This window comes from Lucilia cuprina, chromosome 4 (genome assembly GCF_022045245.1).
Source record: "Lucilia cuprina isolate Lc7/37 chromosome 4, ASM2204524v1, whole genome shotgun sequence".
Taxonomy (NCBI): Eukaryota; Metazoa; Arthropoda; class Insecta; order Diptera; family Calliphoridae; genus Lucilia; species Lucilia cuprina.
Genome location: NC_060952.1, coordinates 98,402,530 through 98,424,883, shown reverse-complemented (window position 1 = coordinate 98,424,883; position 22,354 = coordinate 98,402,530). Strand labels below are relative to the sequence as shown.

Here is a 22,354-nt window from a genome sequence, read left to right as displayed (position 1 = left end):
AGATAAAAAGAACAATTTTAATACAAATTTCAAAAATGTAAAACAACTTTACTTGATCGTTTAAGTAAAATATTAGTTAAAAAATAATTGATTTTAAAACCTATTTAGCGGGGGTTTATTTATGAAAGTTAGCAACACAAAATATTAAATTCAGTACTTTCTTTTTACAGCAGCGTTGTATGATTTGGGCATTGTTTATGGTCGACGTCATAATAACCCAACACACATTTTAACGGAAAATCAATAGAAAACGATTTTTCTAATCAAAACCCAACAATAAAAATTAATAATAGTGAGGAAAATTCGAGTTTTTTTTCAATATTTATTGTGTATTATATTTTCTTGTTATACATTGAATTGATATATTTGAGTGGACTGCAAATTATTGAAAATAAACAAAAGTATTTCTCATGATTTAAAAAAGCTTTAAAAAATAATATTGTATGTAAATAGTGAGTTATAACAAGTTTCAAAGTTTCGAAAACGCATTCTCTTCTTAATACGTATGATTGATCAATATTATCGTTATCGCATATAATGTATATAACTATGAAATTAAATCGTCCAAAGCTTTATTTTTATTATTTTCGTTGCGAATTAACGCATCAGATATTTTGCCTTCTTCGAATCCCAAGTCCACAAGTTCACTCAGGGGTATTAAATGTTCAATAACCTGCAAAGAATCCATAATTAATTTAACAAAATAGATTTATATAAATAAAGTTTACCTTTTTATCATCAACTCCTACTAATTGAACAATTCTCGCCACGCGTTTTAAAGGAAATCCCATTGCACTTATTTGCTCTACTAGTTGCCTAGCGTTGCTATCCAGTTGGCTTAATATCTCTTCCGTTTCAGTATCTTTATCATGAATCATTTTTTTGCTTGATGTTTCTTCTATTGCTTAAGAAAAACATATCGCGGTATTAATACTGACTATTAAAGTATTTTGATGTATACATACCATTGTTTTGAGTAGATGATTCCATATTAAAATTTCTATATCTTCGAATTTCCGAGTTTCGCACTTCATCACGCAGCTCTTTTAAAATATCTGGCACACTTCTCGATTTGCTTACTTGCTCATCGGTTAACGCCTGTATTCTGTTATGCTGCTGAGGATTATTTGAGTTTTGGTTACAATGATTATTGGCTTGATAATTGTAATAATCATTTGTTGCAGTAGCTTGTCCATTATGCTGGTGTTGAGGCGATGCTGTGTTAGGAGGCGGAGGCAAGTTGGCATTATATTGTATTGTAGAGAAAGATATTGTGTGATGGTCCCTGAGCTCAGTTAACGCCCCCTGAGTGGAGTTAAGATCATAGTTAAATCTGGGTAAATTATTATTACGTTTTGGAATGTTTTCTACTGTTATTTGTGAATCATTATGCGAAAATTGCGTTCTCTGTTGTTGCTCAGGGTAACAGTTGGTATTAGAAGTTTCATTTGTATTTGTATCACTCATTGTTAGTGTCGTATTATCACTAACTATATCAACTGGAGCTGGAGATTTTATTTGGGTATTGTGTAGAACTTGTGCTAACACATCCAAGTCATTAATAGTTTTCAATTCGATATTATCGAAGGGCGAGGAAGTGTCATCCTCAAAATCTTTGTAATTGAATGAATTCGATAGTTTATTACTCTCAAATGTGGACTTAATTAAAGGAGTTAGAGTACTATTAGAATTACCAGAGCTGCTATTATAGGACAATACTGTAGGTTGCAATATATTATGGAAGCTATTTACCGTTTCCGTTACACAAATCTTCGGTGCCATTTCTTTGGACTCTAGACTCTCTTTACCATTTTCTTCGATTTTTTCCTCCTCATCACCCGACGAGAGATCATCTGTACTAGGATATGATACGCTATAGAGAAGATTCTTTTGTCTATCTTCGATCTCTCGTTTACGTTGTTCTTCCCTTCTCGAGATTCGCTCTTTTCTCAGTTCTTTATTACGCTGACGTATATGTTTCCATTGTTCAATCTTTGACAAGGCCTTCTTTTCTAGTTGTAGATCGTAGGAAAATGCTGGACAATTCCGATAATAATTTTCGTCTAAATTTAATTTGTTGGCCAACGATTGTGGCAGTTTATAGATAGCGGGAGGAGGTTTATACTTTTCGGCTATCTTAACTGGTACGCCATCCATGTAATTGGCATTGTACATACTGTTCCGGAACAGTGATAGTATATTCTCACATACAAACAACTTTTACTTTTTTCACTTTTCTATTTTGTTTGCAACAATTAAATTAAAAATTTATAAAACTATGAGTATGACTTTTTTTGTTTTTCTAATATAATTTTTTGTGGAAAAAAACAGAAAAAAAGTTATTCAGATAAATAAACAAGTGTTGCCATACTTTTTTTAAACTTAAAATGTAAAAGAATGCATACATTGAATAACTAACTCATGAATAAATTTTGTTCTTTTATAAAAATGGCAAATCAAGCAATTAATTGGTATTAGAAAGTTTTTAAATTATAACTTTTAGTGAAAATTTCATTTTGTTTTTAAAATTTGATTTTTATAAAAAAAATAAATTTTAACAAAGTCGCGTCAGAATTTTTTTAATTGAGTAGGACACAAAAGTTATAGATTCAGAAAAAATCCATATATTTTAATAATATACAGTTTGAAGATTAAAATATCAAATGCAACTATTTTCAAAAGTTGAAAATTGTGTAATAAATTTATTAACAAAAATGTATTTATTATTTTTGAAGTTCACTTAATGATTGTGTCAAATAAGAATAAATACGTTTGCCAGCGTATATAATTTCTAAGTAAAAAAAGTCTGGTATCATTGGTAAACTCATATATTTGACAGTTTTTTGTTTTGTTTGATACTTTTATTGTTTTATTTTTTTGTGTTCTTCATTTCTTCATTGATGGATATAAATTAAAAAAGGAGCAATTAAATAGCAAAAAATAATGGCAAATTCCAGTGATATGAACAATAAATTGGAAGAAGCCTTATTCCTAAATCGTAAAATGCAAACACAGCTGCTGAACATGCGAGAAAAGCTGGAGAAGCTTTTGTCAAATGTTAAAGACCATTATAAGATTAATGATCTTATACTGAAAGAGGGTATTGTGCGGAGACGACAAAAAGGAATTGGTATAAAAGGTGCCTATTTGAAGGGAGGAACATTCTACTTGAAAGGCAATATGTTTTTCAAAGATATAAATTGTCGCAATTGTCCAAATAATCCAGATTATGAGAAAAGAAAATTGGAGAATGAAATGTTTCCAATGGACCTAAACCTTAAGTCGAGACATGTTTGGTCTACTACAGATAAACAAGGAGTTATTCTTGGCATTAAAGAACAAGTAAGACAAAAGTGCAATTGTTATTTGTATCTAGCTTTCCAAGGTGTATTTTGGAAATAGTTCAAAAATTTTACAGCAATATTATAAGTTCAACAATAGAATTTTATATTAACGTTTCGTATTAACGTCCTAACATAAATAAGATCTTGATTTATTTCCATAATATAATGGTTTAAACTATACAAACGTTTCTTGAAAATATTTTTAGATAATCGATTATTTGACAAAGTATCCGAAAAGGCGTGGAGAGGAAAATAAAGAACTAGATAGTGAAAAGTTGGCAAAACTTCTGAATATGGTTCCAAAGGATTTCTGCATTGATTGGGATCATTTATCTAGTCATACCCTGCAACATCGCCATTCGGCCAAAACATGTGAGGCAATTTGGAATCTATTTTTACATCCAACATTAAAGCGCACTGCGTGGACGGAAAAAGAAAATCAAAAACTTTTGGAAGCGGCCAAGAAATATAATTTTCAAAATTGGCAAGCTATAGCAAATGAAGTGGGCCATAGATCAGATTTTCAGGTATGTTTATACATTTACTCCTGTAAACCTACGTACATAAGTGTATTTTTTTTTAGTGTTTTGTTCAATACAAAAACTACGTCTGGCAAATGTCGCCTGATTTTTCCACAAAATGGTCTAAGGAAGATGATAAACTTTTGCTTGAGGTTATAGCTAAAAATAATGTAAATGGTATTATCAATTGGAGCATTGTAAATGCATATTTTCCACATAAAGCCAAAAACACATTACATTCTCGTTATAACCACACACTTAATCCCGAAATACGTGTCGGTGGTATGTATAGATTTGTATATACATAACAAATTATCATTTTAGACCATTTTTCTTTTATTATTTACAGTGCCATTTACACCAGAGGAAGACCTCCTCCTAATTGCAGCTGTTAAAGAATATGGAAAAAAATTTAACTGTATACCTCGTACTCTATTTCCAAATCGATCGTTGATACAATTACGTACACATTACAATAATGTTCTGTGTAAACGTCATAACCATCACCCATGGTCTTTAGAGGATGATATCAAGTTGATGGAGTTTGTGACTGCAAATGGTACTAAATCTTGGATGGAATGTGAAAAATCTTTAGATGGAAAACATTCACGCATAAGTTGTCGTACACGTTTTTTAACTATAAGAAGGTATTTGGAGAAGAATCCAGATGCTAGCATTGAAGATATTCCCCGAAAAAAGGTGTCATCAAAACACGCAATAAATATTGAAAATTGGAAAGAAAAAGTTGAGGAGTTGGCTGCGCCAGAAGGATTAAAATTAAACAATGAAAAACAGAAAACTACAAAAAGTGAAAGAACCAAAAAACTGAAAGCGGAAAAAAATAAAAGAACTAAAAAAGAAAAACCCAAACAAGAAACAAACCCAACCAATGAGGAAATTCTAACGAATGAACATATAACACCACAACCAGATGAAGTAGTAATGATACAACCAATTACTGAAGGCTTGGAAACAAAGACAGATAATACACATACGTTGAAATTAAAAACTAGAAAGTCCGAAACTGAAAAAAATAAACCATTACTCACTTTAAAAACGAATAGCCTAGAAAATTATAATTTCTTTAAATATGCTTATAATTTTAAAATGAACAAACATCCCTGCGATAATGTACAATTAAATAACCAGGATATGGCCATAACAATGTCTGCTCTAGATCCCCAAATCCCCCTGCCAATAGAAAAATCTAGCTTTGATTCAAATATACCGGATCATGTTAAACTAAATATTGCAAATCTAACACCACAACCGTCGTTTCATGAAACCCCTGAACGTTTGCCTCCTAGCTGGTCTACAACAATGGGTTTTCGTGCCTTATGCATACACACAGCTGGCATTTCGACTAATTTACCAGCTGAGCATTTTGTAGATGAAACAAATAATTTCATTACGAAATTTCGCGCACGTTTACGTACTGTTTTCTATTCAACAGCTCTGCTAAGCCGTTTAAACCCTGGCATGGTGGGTATAAACACAGCTGAAACTCAAACGAAAGCAGTTAAACGCAAACGTTCTTATGCAAAAAAGGATAGTGAAAAAATTACAAATAAAAAAATTAAATGTATTGAAACTATTGAAAATATAAAAACCGAATTAGAAACATAAATTGAAGTTATTTTAAAACTAGTTTAAACTATATTAAGATTTTGTAAATCTATTTGATCTTTAATCAAAAAAGATTAATTAATTATTATTTTTCAAAAAAATAAAAAGTCTTTCAAGTTGGTTAATGACAAAATCATTTTATATTTTTTATAAGTAGATTATTTAACATGTAACAGTTGTTATAATAGATACGCGAATACACTTCATACATAATTTCATTTTTTTTCAATTTCACTAAAAACTGAATGCAATAATATAACTTCAGTATTTAGTTGCAAATTAAAACAAATAAAAAATATATAATAAATAGCCGTTTTACATTGTTCTTATTGTAAGCAACAACAACAAGACGATTGATTATATGTATGTTTAAATACACTATATAGTATTTATTTATATTTCATGTATATAGAGATAGAGATGTGTATTTATGTAATAATTTATATTATTCTATACTTATTGTTAGTTTTAGTAAATTATGTATGTTTTTAAACAATGCTAATTAAAATATTTATCAAAACCTCGCCATGCAAAGTTTGAATTTGTATTTTTTTTTTTTGAAAATTTATTGAAAGTTACTAAAATCAGTTTTCAGTTTTATAGTGGGTTTCTGTTGTTTATCGAGACCACTGCGGGATTGGGCCGTTTGTACACGATTAGCTATGGCGGCCGATTGTTGCTGACAACGTACTGCTGCTTCCAATTTTTGACGTAACTCTGGTGATTGACTCATTAAGGATTTGAATTCCTGCGGATATTTAGGACCGATTTTCATAAGCCATTGTAATGCCTGCTCATGTAATTGACGTTGATATTTGGGTAAATTACGCAATTTTGAAGGTTCAGCTAAATAGTTTATTAGCACTGGCACCAGTAGAGTTAACATTTGTATGCCTATATAAGATTAAGCAAGGCAAGGAGAAATTATGAAACAAATTAATAATTATAAAGTATTAACGACATTAATTAGTTTAATCGATTGCTAAAACAATTAAGGGTTAAATCTAGTAGAAATTACATTACTTTTTTAATACTAAAATATATATAACTACAATAAAAACTAAATAACAAAGATGATTTTAAGCACATGTATAAGAGAGTATGAATGATAGTTTGATTGAATGGAATGATGATGCTGTAGATAAGTAAATACTTTCTATCTTTTAAATTTAAATTACCTTGCATAAGATTTCCTATATATTTTTATATTATGTTATTATATGTTTAATTACATATTATGTTTTGGACGGACATATATAATTGATGATTTTTAGAGGGATAGTTAGTTTTCGTGATTATATTGTTGTAATGCATTAGAAGATAAAAATAAAGATAGATAAATAAATAAGATAAACGTTACAAATGAATTGATATACATATTAATTTCATTGTAGTATAAAACTAAATTATAAAAAAAAGAAATGTTTAAGAATTTATCGGTCAAATTATTTGAATTTTCCATTGTTAAACCACACCTTGAACGCACCCACAATTAAACAAATTTCCAATTAATTATGATAAATTCTAAAACATTTCATTTTACTATTTTCAAAAATATATAATTATCGGAAAAAACTTTAAAAGGGGGATTGGTGCATTTCTTTCTGTTTGTATATAAGGACAAGTCAAATAAAACTTTATTAAATAAAATTCTAATTTTTTTCTTTAACTTACGATTTTGTGGTTCAGCTAATTCAATTAGAGCTTCAACAGTCACAATGCTTTCCAAAACAATTTGCAATTCTAAATCGGTGCGCGGTTGTTTAGCGCTTTCCATATAGAGACCCTCTATAATGCGTGGAGCCAATGCATGTATATAAGGTGTGGATACCTTTAATTCCGATTGCGAAAATATTAAACGTGCTGTTTGTATACACTTGAGTTTAACGGACATATTGTCGGATTGCAAATATTGACGGAAGTGATTTATACAGGGATATTGTAAGGAAGGTGTTGACACTACTGTTGGAGGAGTGTGTAATATAAAGACAGCTATAGCTCTCAACATAGTCACTTCATCCATCTTCCTATCCTCATTGTTGCCTGCCGTTTTCGTAAGATCCACTATGGTGGCCAAAGAACTTTGTAACAGCTCTTGCCATTCGCTAGCTACTGAGGGATGTTTAGACCATTTATCTTTACAAATAGATTCCAGAGCATGTAAAGCTGCTTGTATGGCCACGGTATTGGCTAAAATAGTCGAGTCAATGCAGGATTTATTAGCAATTTCCTTTATAATGGAAGTTGTCATATATAGAATGGTGGGTAAAATAGCCAAAGCGCCTTTAGGGGAACAGAGCGTAGTCAATTCCTCCACACATTCCAAAGCGCTGGCAACTAATCTGCCATTATCCTCTGCTAGTTTATTAAAGAATGATTGCGATGACAAAGCCGTTTTGGCAATCAAATCTTGACGGAATTGTACGGTATTAGCAGCTCCGGGATTCATGGTGGGAATTTGACGTACAAATAAACACAAACACACCTCCAAGATGGCGTAAATATGCGATGAGCCTGGAGTTATTTCTCCTGAATCACCTCCCTCACCCATTTGATCGATTTGCTCTTGCAATGAAATGTTATCAGCATTTTCTATATTTTTATTTTTCTCCAAATATTCATCACGTAATTCTGTAAGTTGTTCTTTCGAAGCTTGAACCGATTGTTTAAGTATTTCTATACACAGCAGCTGAACAAACAAGTCATCACTGGTCAATATTTGCCGGTGCAAAACATTGCACAATTCAATAGTTAAGACCTTATCTTTAACCAACTGTTGACGTGCCCACTTTGAGTCGAATATCGTGTACATAGACTGTAAACAACTTATCACATTTTTGGGTTTTTCTGATGTTCTGGCGCTACATAAGGCTTCCATACACAGGCCGAAAATCATATGGAAACGATCAGCCGATAGGGAGCCATGTGAAATATTATTATTAGCTTCCAAAGAGGTATTATCCAAATTGTTTGCTTCAGCATCTGTTTGACTTGAAGACTCTAGATGTAATTGGAAGCCCTCATCTTTGAGCCACAAAGAAGCAGCATATAAAATGGGAGGCCATGAAGCCAAATAATGTGGTTTTGAAGAGTTAATAGTGTCGGGGGTATAAAAAGCACCCCCATCGTGTGGTAATTGACTTTGGAATTCGGCTGGCAATAACAGTAAAGCATGATCCTTCATAGCTGCTAACCAGTGAGTAGAGAGATTATCTAATTCCGGTTTAACCAACGATAAAAGACTTTCGCAACTTCTATCATTGCCATAGTCAGCTCCAGCTGTTTCGTCATCATCCATTTCCATTGCCGCAGTAAGTGATGGTATCAAATTAGAGGCGGATAATTGTTTTCTTAACAATGAAGCCGGTGCAGTATTGTTAGTTATCATGGCAACAATGTAAACTTCAGCCCAAGCCTTTAATATACTCAGCTTCTCTAGAGTGGTCATAGATTCGTTGAACAATTGAGTGCTGTTTGTTTTTGTATGTAGTTTGTTCAAAGATGATACTAATAACTGATGCACACGACGTAAATCATTTAGATCACGAGCCACACCGGATCCAATCCAAGCTGAACAAACTTCACAGGCAGCAGCCGTAACATGTGAAGGAGTATCTGGAGCAAAAGCAGGCCTTAAAGCAGCTCCCACCTTTATTTGAATATATTATTAAATTAGCTTGTTTAGAAAAATTATTAATTGTTTATGGCCTACCTGAGCCTGAAATTGTTCCAATAACAGATGTCCTGGAAATTCGGGTTCTGGCACATTTGCAAAGCGATCGATTATTTCCTGTAAAGTTCTTAAGCCTTCTAAACGTAGCTGATCAGAGTCGGAAGTAGCAGCAATAAAAGACATACGTATAAGCTCTGAGAGATGGAGTATGAGATAGTCACCACTAGACTTAGTCATTTGCATTTCTTTGGCCTGCAGCAAGTCGAAATGTATTGGAGTGTCGCTTTCACAAGCCGACATAATTTTTCTTACAGATTGAGCTGCAAATACGCGAGTTGTCCAGCGTGGTTGAATGGCTGGATGGGTGGAAGAGTTCTCTGTGGCATGATATTCGGTAACATCATCAGCATCATCTTCTTCATCATCATCATCCTCATCATTATTGGCCAAATTATGTGATGCTGTTGCGCTTGATGACGCGCCTGCCTTTGCATCTCCCTTAGAGGTTAAAGCCACATCATCTGGTAGAGGAGAATTTTCTACGGCAACCGTTAACACGTTTTTGCACAGACTCAACCAGGTGCTTAAGCTTTCTGCAGCCATCAACTGAAGCATGGACATTAAAGTGTCATGTATGTTTTTAAGCATTTCTATGTCTGTTTCAGAATCCAACATGGCAAACAGAATGCCAGGAAGACCAAATTCGGTAACAACTAGTTTGGGACATTCATCGGGCTTAATCGATAATGCTAGATCGCACACTTCTTTTGCTTCACGGTGAGCTAGTTGACGAAGACATGAAACAGCAGCTTTTCGTTGCGTCAAATAATTGCTAGATAAATTCTTAACGAGTGTGGGTACTAATGTGGGTAGACTAATGCTACCTGGAGCAAATAGATGTACTTGCTGTAGACAACCAGTAGCTTCAGCTTGCACCAAGGGATCTGAATGTCCCTGCATAATGTAAGCTGCACAAATAAACGATCTGCGCATTTTAGTAACGCCACCAGCATTTCCCTAATTTATAAAGAACATAAGATTTAAAATTGAAAATGAGAATTTGAAGAAGTGTTGTGACATACTTGAAGCTCAGGACCCATTGTTGTAATTAAAGCATTCAAAACTCGTCCAATGCACTGATGTACGTCCACATATGATTGTGGAACATTTAATAAAAGTTTTAAACACAATGTCAAAGTAGCCTCGACATAACTGCGGAACATAGGTCCTCCGGAATCAGCAATTAAAGCCAAAGCATGTAGTGCCCACAGCTGTACAACAGGCGAAGAAATGTCTTGTGCCAAAGCTAATAATATGGAAACACTGGTATTCAAATGTTGAGACGAGCCCATGCCACCAACGTAGCGATGTAAACAGCCCAATGATAAAGAGTGTCCAGTACGTGTTACTACATCACGAGCAGATTTTAATTTATCAAACGAATTTTGAGCCAATTCAGCAGTAAACCTCGATTCACCCACCACTTGAGCTAAACGACCCAAAGCTTCAGCCGAAGCACATCTGAGCATAGAATTTGAGCTAGTTAGACCAGTAGTAACTAGATTGGTAAAACTTTTGCGTACATCTTCTTGGCCAATACTAGCCTTATTGTCCGTTAGCACCTTAAGGCCACAAAGCAGAGCTGTATACACATTCATTTGCACTGCTTCCTGGCGACTGCTCTTGGCCTGTCTTATGCATTCACCAAAATGATCCAACATTTGTAAACGATGTTTATTGGCCACTTTGGGAAATATAACACCAAACAATGTTATTGACATATCTATGATGGCCACACCAAGTGGTAAAGGACCAGGACACTGATCGGCTTTATAGCCGTAGGCTCCATTAACTGTGGCATTCGATGAATTGCCCGAAATTCTGTATAAACAACAGGGATCATGTTCTAAAGCACCTGAGCCGGCGGCGCTATTGGGTTGAAGCTGTTTTAAAGATTGTTTAAAATATTTTTTTTATTAAAAATTAAAATTAATACAAATATTCACGTCATAATTTAAACAATCTGATGTGAATAATTACTTTTTAAAAGGTATTTCATTAAGAGCAAAGCATTAGTTTTTATGGTCCGCTACGAAATTGCGTTTTATGTAGCCCTTGAGCTCTTCTTATGTGTCGCTCTTAATGAAAGAACCGATATGTTAAATTTAAAAATAATATTTAAAACAAAAATGATATTTATCGGTTTAAATAATAAAGTTTTCTTGAGCCTTTCTTAAATACCTTATTAACAAAAAATATAACGATATTAAACGAAAATAACAAAAAATCAATATACAAAACGATCACTATATAAAAATAACAAAAATTAATGGCAAAAAGCAAAAACAATATTGAACAACTTTTCATTAAATTATTATAACACTTACATGATCACCATCCCATCTACGATTTGGTTCCATCTTATTATACATAATTTTAAACAATTGTTTGAACAAATAAAGGATAAAATTTATATAAATTAGGATATTAATAACATAATTATAAAATATTTAGATTTTTTATAAAATTATATTAATTTCCTTTGCCTATAACACTATTAAACATATTTATCCTGCAGTTTAAACTTAGACATATTATTTATATAATTAAATATTTTTTTATGGTTTTCATATTTACCTGATCTTCTATAATGCGATGATCGGTTTCTTGCAACCAAGTTCCCAATATAACAGAGTCATCAGCATGACAAAGACTACGAAGCAAAGAGTTTGTGGTGTTTGCTGGATTTTCAGCCAAAGTAAATTCTGATATAAGCATACGCAAGAGATGAGTGTAAGAAGCTTCTAAAGCATTAGATGGTAGTTGAGAAAGAGTTTCATAAAGACGTAGGCGTACCATGGCGGCGGGTGCTTTTAATTGTGTGCCATAGCTTTTCAAAACAGAAGATAAGCTAAGAAAATTTTTAAAATATTAAAAACATATACAAAATTGATCTATTCATTTTGTCAACTTACTTTACCAACATAGCCAAAGCACTTTCAATAGGCGTTAAAAGACGTTTTGTAATATCTTCCGTTACGAGTTCGGGACAGTTTACCAAAAAACTTTGCATTACCGATAAAGCCCCAGCACGTCCCTCGAGCGTAACCTGCCAGGTAAATGAATCTCCACGAGCTTTTTCTGATTCCAATTCTTTGTTAGAACGTGGGAAGGAATGGCGCCATAATAGCAGTAATCTTGGTAACAAACCCTTTACTACCGGTGAACCCAGAGTCATTATCGATCCAATCAGCAGCCAACCGGCTTGGGTACGATTTAACGACATGCGACTGTTTTGAGAAGCTGAACGTAGTAATTCTTCTGCTGCATTGAATACAACTTTACCTTTGGTATGTGGTATACCTAAAGGAGAATAACGTACACTTCCCAAAATAGCCGCTAAAGCGCAACTGTAACCCGATACGGCTTCAGGAGATGAGCGCATTTGCTCTAGAGCCTCAACAAAACGATCGATTAGAGGTGTTATTAGACTTGGCACAGCCACACAAAAGCATCGTAAACACCAAGCAGCGGCCAATCTTGCTGCTGCGCTTGGATGCACCAATACAGCGCAAGTGGTATCTATAGCATTAAGTGTTTGGTCAGCCAAAAGATTTTGAGCTGTTGTACCTAAACCCAATACTAAAGAGCCCAATTCCTGCAGTGCACATACTAAAAAGTGTTGACTGAAAAGAGTTTCTTGATTCGAGTCCTTGGCATTTTCTGGATTAAAGTCTATTGAATTCATTTGTTTGGCAATCATATAGACCAATTCCTTGCAGGCTGAGGTTTGGGCCTTTTCTCCCAGCATTTTACCCAGCACGGATCTAAGTATAAAATTAATACACTTGCGAGAATAGACGGCATCAACATGTGAAGAGGCCGCTTTGGGATTGGCCACTAGATCCAATACATGAGAAAGGAAGGTAGACAGGTTACGCTCCAACCATACACTGCCCATGTAATCTACAAACACCACATAAGCATGTGTTACACCTACACGAATCTCGCGATTTACACTCGAACTGCCTTTGATGATTTCTCCAGTACCTTTAAGAAATGAACCGCCACCTCGTAGAAAACCTGACATAAGTATGCTCAAGGTTTCGTCTAAAGAAACCTGTCTGGCGGTAGATTTGGATTGTGTAGGCTGCACCGACAACTTCTTATTGTTTGCCTCATTCTGTTGTTGTTGGGTAAATGCCAATAAAGTGCCTAGTAGTTTTGCCACAGAACAACGCACTTCATAGCTACTGCCATCAAAAGCACGAAAACACAAAGCCGGCAAACTCTCCAATTCAGTTTGATAAAGAAATGGAGCATGTTGTATCATTTCTAGAATACATTTAGCAGCTGCTACTCTTACGGCCATAACACGATCAGTTAAGCCATGTTTAGTGGCCTTATAAATATCTTTGTGGACATTAGCTATAGCTGTACCCATACCAGCACACACCTTTTCCAAAGTAATCATAATTTCAATGCGAGCTTGGGATTCAGCATTACGCAAAGTTCTTAGAAGCAAATTCACAGTCTCCTCATAAGAACGTCCCATCATACGTCCCAGTTTTTCATACATAGAACCCAGAACGCAAATAGCAGCCCTAAAACAATAATAAACCATGAGAGAGAAGGTCTAATTTTCATCTTACAAGAGACACTTACAACTTGGTCGGCAAATAACTGGGTGAATCATCTTTATTTTTCAAAATATCATTACACACATTGGCCGTGTCAAATAACATGAATGTATCGCCCACCGAAAACAATGTGGCCAAACAACTGGCCAATAATTTTCGTGTTGGCGGTCCAGGAGAGCCATTTATTTGTGCTGTCAACTGCTGCACTAGTTTCTTTTGATGATTCTTTATCTCATTGCGATCGATAACAAGTAGAGTCTTCTCCAAATAACCCAACCATTCGAATATGAATACAGAACGTTTTGGCTCGGGTAACTGCTTAAGGGCATCTTCATTTAAAGTTAAACTATGTGCCAGCTCCATACTATCATCGAAATGTGTTATTTCAGCGGCGGCACTGTTGTTTTTTTGATCTGAGTCTGAGCGTATAAATGATCTAAAAAAAAAATGATTTTTTTTCGTTCGTTTTTTGTTATATATTTTAATTATTCTTTATAAACAAAGAAGTGTAGTATGGCAAAAGAGTAAATGACGTGATGCGAAAAATATGACGAAAATTATAAAATAATGTTATTGAAATTAAACAGAATGGACTCAGCTTTAGTGTGTTCGAATAAAAATGATGCAGAAAATTTTTGTAAATTATGTTGATTTAGTTTAAATTTAAGGCTTAATATTACAAAATAAATGAATAAAATAAAATAAATAAATAAAATAATAAAAATTAAAAGGGAAAATAAAATTGAGGTTGAATATTTAAATAATCATATAAGCTTTTTCAGTTATGATCTGAAAAATTTTAAAGTTCTTAAAATAATCTCTAAATCATTAAGATTGCAAAAACAAATATTATTTAATTTATATTTGAAAATTTTTTACTTTTTATATTTTCAAGCATAATTGTGAAATTTTTAAAATGTTTTAAGAATATTTTAAAAAATTATAAATTAATACATAACAATTTATCAAAAATCTTCAATAAATTGTTATGAATAAAGAAGTAAAGTTTAACAACTTTATTACAAAAAGAAAATCTTTTAAAAATTAAATTTATATCATTTTAAACAATTTTATTAAGTTACTTATATAACACCGTTAATTTTTTATAGAAAAATATAATAATGTATTCTTTTAATTAAGAATAACTTAAGTATCGTTTTTTCTCGATGAATGACAACATTTTGAAAACACAATAACAGCAAGTTAATTGTGTTATTTTGCAAAAATTCTAAAGAACTCATCTTAATAATAAAAAGCACTTAAATTAATCTTAAATGTATGTGCAGGGCATACAAACAGCGCCATTGACACCCTTTTCATGTTTATATAATGAAAAAAATCTGAAAATCCAATAATTGTTGTAGATGTGTTCTTTTTTTATTATTATTTTCTTGTGATTCAACCAGAACACCTACCAACTGTACTGGTTTAGTGAAAGCAGCTTAATTCTGTATGAAATAAAGAAAGTGCAACAACATTCTTTTTATTTGAGTACCAAGTTCGCAGGAATAACAAAAAACAAAAATTCCAAAATAATAATAAAAAAACATACGCATAAAGCAAATAAACACAAAGAAGTGAGATTTAAGCATTAAGAACAGATTGGTGGCATATGCAGTTTTAAAGATACAAAAGAAATAAACAAAACATAAGGCTTTTTTTTAATGAGTTTCCATTTGCAAATATTAACGATGTGAATGCCGTTAGGATAATTAACATGCTATCATTATCATAATCATCATTATTATATTCACCTCCTGGCTTCACCAATTGCTTTACGCAAAAAGTGTGGGGTAGTGGTTAAAATGTATGTTTCCAAATTTTCCATTATCGCTGTACTTGTAGTGTGTGATGTGTATATTGCAATAGTTCAAGGTTGCAAGTAGATATATTATTTTTTATTTTTTTTATTCTTACGTACGTTATATATATTTCTTTTTTAAGAAACAATAAAGAATAAATCAATAATTTATATTGTAAAATTAAAAAAAATCTTTTCATTCAATGGAATTATTCATTTTAATTAAAGCGGAATGTGTTGTTGTGTGTATAAACAAACATAAATGATTTTATATTTGAAATAAATCATTAAAAATGCGTTAATTTTATACATATATACACTATACTACACATTATATATACTACACTGGTAAATATCTTTCATATTTTTAAGAATTTATTCAAATATTAGATGCGGTATTTACTCGCGCACCGACACTTTCAAACTAAAGAATGAATATTTTGCACTACTAATAGTAGAAAGCAGAAGAAAAACCGACAACTTAAGAATATATGTATATTTACAGCAAAGACGCAAGGCATTTCTCTTTTTGTATTTTCGCAACATAGAACTAAGAGAATATTTGTTAAAAAAGAAAATAGAACTTAAAATAAAAGAGAAATAGTCGAACGAACAAACAAACATACAAGTACAAATATATTTTTTGTTAAGAAACCCCTCTCTCAGTTCATATTTATTAATTATTAGTAAATTGTTATAATATGATTTCAAGAACAAAGATATGTTTGTTTTATGTTGTGTTAAAGCAATCATTGTGTGAAGAAATTAAAGGATTTGTAAGAGTTTATCATATTAATAAATTTTTATAAAAAATTTCCATTGGGTTTGAAAAAAACGAATGTTTTTGTTTTTAAAGATTACTCAATTTTAATGTTTATTATATTTATGCATAAAACTAATGAATATGTTTTTGGGTCATAAATTCATAAATCAGTTTCTTTTCTAGTTCAATCAAATGTTGGGAAACAAATTGAGTTAAAAATTCTCCTACAGACTAAAAGTAGACATGTATATAAAGGCTTTAATGTTATAAATAATTTTGTTGATTTTGAAACTATTAAACAACCAAAAGATCTATTATGAGGAATTAACAGTCAGTTATATTAGAATAAAGACATTTAATTTAGAAAAATTATTTATTTCATTTGCTTTCAAAATACCATTATTACAAGATAAATCAAATTTCATTACAACATAATTTTCATTCACAACAAATTATACATCATTTTTCAGGGTAAAAAGGGCATAGCAGGAATATAACGCAATGCTTGTACAGTAGCACTATTGGGATTTCCCAAATCTTTAACAATGCCCTGAATACGTGATACAACATCACTACGTTGAATGTCACCACGTTCCAGCATACGTTTAAAGAGTGTATAGAGTTGACGTTGCGAAGACATATGTGACAATTCATTGAGATCCTTTAAGAGTTCATTTGAATATCCCTCATATTTACTTAGATTAGAAGATTTAGCATCACGTTTTAAAAGATCATAGACCAATAAAAATTCTACATAAGGTTTGGTAGGAGGAACACGTTTTTTGCCTGCAGTTGAGGTAGTAGACCAACGATCCACAGCAGAATCGGCATCTAAAGTGGCACGTCCATAGTTGTCATCATATAAACGCAAGAAATTATCCAAAGATTCAACGTCGTTGTTAAAATCATCATGATTTATTTCAGTTATTATGTCTCGTATCAATGATAATGGCAAATTATTAAATCCTTCGGGTGTACTACCCAATTCGTAAAATATATCATAACCTTCTGCTGGTCCTTTCAATAGATTGCTTAAATCGGGTGCATATAAAGCCGGCTTATGAGGTGGTGTTGGTTTCTGGTCAGGTTTCTCTGTTGTAGTTGTAGGTTGACCCCACCAAGCAGGTGGATGCCACCAACTAGATGTTGTAGATGTAATAGGACGGCGAGTTGTCGTTGAGGTAGTACTACTGCTGCCATATTTACTAGTAGTTTCCTCGGTATTATCACTAAAGGGTGGCTCTACAGTTGTTGATGACAAAGGCTCATATTGCAGATGATCGATATAGTAGGCTAAAGCTTGCATTGAGGCCGGCAAATAACTATTAAGTAAATTGGCTCCAGACACCTGTTGCCGGCTAAGCACAAATATAATAGTTATACAAAAAGTCCCAAAAATCTTTGCCAGAAAATTCATTTTAATTTTCGTTTTCTGTTTTGTTTTTTTTTTTACTTTTTTTCAACAATTCAATTAGTTACGCATTAAATTCAATAATAGTATACGTATGATAATATCATACTAAACCGATAAAGAAAAAAACGTTTAAACCGTTCGTTTGTCTTTAAAACACTTATTCTCTTCAGAACCAAACTAAAACTGAAAACGAGCATTTTGTTTTAGCTTGGTCAAGACTCATCTCCAAAAAGAATGAAGAAAAGAACAGACTTGTTTTAGTTTGGTTTGTGTTTAAACTTTTAAATTATGTTTCAATAAATAAATCAAAAACGAAAAAAAGAAAAGAAAATTAAGCGATTATAATCGTAAACTGCATAAGGGTTTTGGGACTCATAATACGCTACTGTGGGTAATAAAGCTAGTTAATTAAAATTTGTTTAGCTTTAAGTTTTAACATGAAGTGGCACTTTATAAAGTTAATTCTAATGTTATTTTTTCATTTCTCCAAATAAACAACCAACAAAACTTCGATGTGTGTAATTATTTTGTTTTTTTACTTTATTACTTCTATCTACTCCAATGCCACATGCAGATACTTAAAGCACTTTTGCTTTTTATTAGATTTAATTGAGGTAACAGTTGATAATAAAAAAAAATCTCTTACCACAAACCGTCGTCTACTAAGCACATTTCATTTAATAAAACAAGAATAGTAGCGTTTAATATTGTCGTCATGTTTCTCATCCGGAAGATGAAAGAAAGGTGAATACACTTTTATAGTTGTTTTATTTACATTTTCGTTTGTGTATAAGCGTAAACCCAAAAATGAAAAAAGAACTGTCTGTACGTACTGACCAACTAACTATAAAATACACTTATCACAAAATGTATTCGTACGCATAGTTTTTTTTAAGTTATTAGATTGATAAATAATTATTTTTCAATATTTCAACTATACGTTGGATGGATATTTTAAATAACTTTACATAAAAACGAAAACAGGGTAAAACTCATTATTTTTCTTCTAAAAAGAGATATAACTGAATTAGAATTCAACTAGAATTAAACTCCACCTCTACTAAAACTGAATTTGGAATTGATGTAAAACTAAACTAGAACTAAATTATAACAATAGAAATGAAATATAATTGAACAAGAAAGGAAATTGGATCTTCGCTCAGGAACGACCCGAGTCATACTCGGCCAATGATTGCCAACCCAGTGACAGCGGTATCATACGAAAGTTTCCCCAGGAAAGAACTATAGGCCACAGTCGAGCTGTTACAACAACAACAGTCCTTTTTAGAAAAAATTAAAGAAGAAAATACAAAATGTAATAACTTTATTCTCTTTCATATTTTTAAAATCTGTAATTACAGCTTTCTTCTTTAATTTAATAAATAGAGTTTCGTATGATGTATAGGTATAATATGCATTAAATACTTCACACCTATTTTTAATGCACCTATGGGTTTGGTTACTATGTGCTAACAACATTGAATGTTGAAAACTCCACAAATATATACGATTACTTTTCCATTTAAGTGTATTCTGAATAATGAATTAATAAATAAAAAAGTGAATAAAAGATAAACGAAGAATATTTTTTTTCGTAAACCTGATTTAAAAGGTTTGTTTTAAGAAAGAAAGGCCAATTTCAAGATCCGAGTTTATGTAAAAAAGAACAAAAAGAACGTATAAAAAATATTGAAATTATAACAAGATCAAAACAAAACAGAAAAAAACAAACTAAAGCAACGAAAAATGTAAATAATATCATTTAATCGTATACTTCCTAAGTGTATAAATAAAATCCAAATGACACTACTATTAAATGGTAAATGTTTTTTTGTTTTTTATAAACAATTATACATAAATAGAACGAACAGCTAAACACTTGTAAGCATCCGCTTTAGGTCATAAATTAATATCAGTCACTCTAGATGTCTGGAGATCAAATATATGTCAGATGTTTTTAAATCATTGATATGTGACTCACACCAGGAATGGAAATGCATAAAACATTGCACAATATTTAGACTAACAACTTACCAATTGGATTAGATGTTTCACAAAATATTTCAATTAATTGATTTCACTTAAATAGTGACTATTTGTTTTGCTTTCGTTTACAATTTTTTCGTTGTTGTTATTTATAAAAAAAAAAAAACACTTTCATGCATTAAACACAAATAGATGTGGTTGGTGGTGCAGCACTAGTATACAACAATTTTTTCTTGTCTACGCCTTCACTTGAGGTCAAAAAATCAGTATTTACTTTATAATTTTTAACTTTTCTTATAATTTTACTATGGAATTGATTTAGGTTTTATTAATTTACACAATATTAAATGCAATTTTATTAGGAAATTTAGAAATTATTAACAAATATTTATCAGTACAATTAAAACGGGACAAGCAATTAGAGCCCTGCGCCGACAAACATTACAGGCTGCGGCGGCAGACACTAAAAACATCGCGGCGCCTAGCAAACGGCTGTAAGCTGGCAAAGTATACGGCTTAGTTTTAAAATTTTTTAACGATATTAAAAAAATTGAATCTTAGAAATTAAAAAGTGGGATTTTAAAGCAAATATTTACCCACTACATCGAATGTAGTTAAAATAATTATTTTTATTTAAATCTCAACACATCGTATAACAAAACATGCAAAAGGTATTATTACAAAAAAAAAATTTAAAAACAATTATTATTCTTATGGGCTTATGATATAAAACAAAGTGCGTTAAAGATTTTTGGTATAAAGTGATTTTGGATTTATGGACAGATTTCAATATAAATAAATAACTTCTTTTTGCATTAATTAATTTTATATGTTTTTTATAAATTTTATAACTAAATATGTTATAAAATTCTTAATATACAATATTATGCTGTAATGGGCTAAGTATACAGAAATATGTTGAAACAAATTCTTAATTATCTTAATTTTGTCTTTATTTTGGAAAGAAAATTTTGACGATCAAAAACGAACTTTTAATAACTGTAATCGAAAAACTATCACCTCTAGTAAAGTACTGTATATAATTTTAATGGGCAGCACTTTTTGAACAGCTGCTCCAAGTATTTTCCCCAGCTGTTTATATTTACGTGGTTTCACAACATTTTTATTCTCATTTAACTTTTATTTTGGCAAAATAAACAAAATTAATTAAACAATGTCTTACGAATCAGAAATTAATGATATTTATAATGAAAAATTCAAAAAATTGGTAGAAATAACAGACTCCCAAAAGGTGGACATAACAAAGGACCATAAAGAAATTGATGCTTTAAGTCATCCCCCAAATAATCCAGACGACATTTGGATATTTGGTTATGGATCTTTAATATGGAAAGTTGATTTTCCTTGCATTGATTGGCAACGTGGTTATATTTGTGGCTACTTAAGACGCTTTTACCAACATAGTATTGATCACAGGGGTGTTAAAGTAAAACCTGGACGTGTTGTTACCCTAATACCAGCAAAACCCGAAGATCGTGTTTATGGTGTGGCATATCGTGTGGCAGCCAAAGATAAGGATGTTGTTATAAAACATTTGGATTTTCGTGAGAAAAATGGTTACCAACGTTGTACGGTACCATTCCATGTGTTTCCTGAGGATCCCAACAAAAGCTGTATAGACATTGTTATTTATATAGCAACACCCGAAAATGAGTCCTGGGCTGGCAGTGATGATGATAGTAAAATTGACAAAATTGCGGAACAAATTTTTACTTCCGCCGGACCAAGTGGCAGAAATCGTGATTATTTATTCAATTTGGCTTTAGCGATGAATAGTCTATTTCCTGGAGTTCATGATCAACACCTTGTGGAATTAGAGGCAGCAGTAAAAGCTAGAATAGAAAGTGATGAAGTGAGACTCTTAGAAAAGGCTTTAAAAACTGAACTTGCCTATTGTAAGCAGCATGTAGTGCAGGAGACATCAAAGGAAGCAAATGACTGTGATATAAAAAATAACTCAAACTTTTGTCAAGCAAAAGTGGATCATTTGGTTAGGTTTTGTATGAAAATTGGGTGGCGTGAATATTTTCTAACCAAAGAACTGTATGGTATACATTCCTTAAATTTATGGGGCGATGAGGATCGCAGACAATCGTAATTTTAATTATAAAGAAATAAATTGGTGAAAGTAATTTAAACTCGAAGTGTTTGATGTTTTTCTTGAAATATATTTAGTTTTTAATTCAGATATGTAGACAGTTAGATAGATTGATAAATAGATAGAAAGATAAACAGATAGAAAGATAGATAGATAGATAGATAGATAGATAGATAGATAGATAGATAGATAGATAGATAGATAGATAGATAGATAGATAGATAGAAAGATAGATAGATAGATAGATAGATAGATAGATAGATAGATAGATAGATAGATAGATAGGTAGATAGATAGAAAGATAAATAAATAGATAGATAGATAGATAGATAGATAGATAGATAGATAGATAGATAGATAGATAGATAGATAGATAGATAAATAGATAGATAGATAGATAGATAGATACATAGATAGATAGATAGATAGATAGATAGATAGATAGATAGATAGATAGATAGATAGAT

At 31.7% G+C, this 22,354-nt stretch overlaps 5 protein-coding genes across 10 annotated transcripts; 2 read left to right on the top strand and 3 right to left on the bottom strand.

The window, feature by feature from the left end:
* Positions 1-302: 302 nt before the first annotated feature.
* LOC111677695 (uncharacterized protein DDB_G0287625) lies at positions 303-2,327 on the bottom strand. 2 transcript variants are annotated; one of them, XM_023438860.2, is made up of 3 exons: positions 966-2,327; positions 729-898; positions 303-673 (listed from the first exon to the last, which is right to left on the bottom strand). In XM_023438860.2, the coding sequence occupies exons 1-3, from the start codon at positions 2,173-2,175 to the stop codon at positions 548-550; spliced, it is 1,506 nt and encodes a 501-aa protein (XP_023294628.2). In that variant the 5' UTR covers positions 2,176-2,327; the 3' UTR covers positions 303-547. The 2 variants fall into 2 exon arrangements, with proteins under 2 accessions (XP_023294628.2, XP_023294627.2); XM_023438859.2 differs by having other exon boundaries at positions 729-904; positions 966-2,326.
* Positions 2,148-6,025, top strand: LOC111677708. The gene is made up of 5 exons (XM_023438894.2): positions 2,148-2,282; positions 2,921-3,342; positions 3,551-3,871; positions 3,928-4,147; positions 4,215-6,025. Exons 2-5 carry the CDS (start codon positions 2,944-2,946, stop codon positions 5,489-5,491), a joined length of 2,217 nt encoding a protein of 738 aa, XP_023294662.2. The 5' UTR covers positions 2,148-2,282; positions 2,921-2,943; the 3' UTR covers positions 5,492-6,025.
* On the bottom strand, positions 5,609-20,216 carry LOC111677707 (HEAT repeat-containing protein 5B). Of its 5 annotated transcripts, none has more exons than XM_023438893.2 (10): positions 19,817-20,216; positions 13,830-14,240; positions 12,140-13,768; positions 11,802-12,075; positions 11,552-11,584; positions 10,247-11,107; positions 9,204-10,181; positions 7,166-9,140; positions 6,670-6,684; positions 5,609-6,385 (listed from the first exon to the last, which is right to left on the bottom strand). In XM_023438893.2, the coding sequence occupies exons 2-10, from the start codon at positions 14,165-14,167 to the stop codon at positions 6,057-6,059; spliced, it is 6,432 nt and encodes a 2,143-aa protein (XP_023294661.2). In that variant the 5' UTR covers positions 14,168-14,240; positions 19,817-20,216; the 3' UTR covers positions 5,609-6,056. The 5 variants fall into 5 exon arrangements, with proteins under 5 accessions (XP_023294661.2, XP_023294657.2, XP_023294658.2 ...); XM_023438889.2 differs by lacking the exon at positions 19,817-20,216 and adding an exon at positions 15,559-16,042; XM_023438890.2 differs by lacking the exons at positions 6,670-6,684; positions 19,817-20,216 and adding an exon at positions 15,559-16,041.
* On the bottom strand, positions 16,723-18,004 carry LOC111677720. The gene has a single exon (XM_023438907.2). It carries the CDS (start codon positions 17,783-17,785, stop codon positions 16,835-16,837), a length of 951 nt encoding a protein of 316 aa, XP_023294675.2. The 5' UTR covers positions 17,786-18,004; the 3' UTR covers positions 16,723-16,834.
* Positions 20,217-20,868: 652 nt separating the features above from the next.
* On the top strand, positions 20,869-21,933 carry LOC111677700 (putative glutathione-specific gamma-glutamylcyclotransferase 2). The gene has a single exon (XM_023438866.2). The coding sequence runs from the start codon at positions 20,943-20,945 to the stop codon at positions 21,885-21,887; it is 945 nt and encodes a 314-aa protein (XP_023294634.2). The 5' UTR covers positions 20,869-20,942; the 3' UTR covers positions 21,888-21,933.
* The last annotated feature ends 421 nt before the right edge of the window (positions 21,934-22,354 follow it).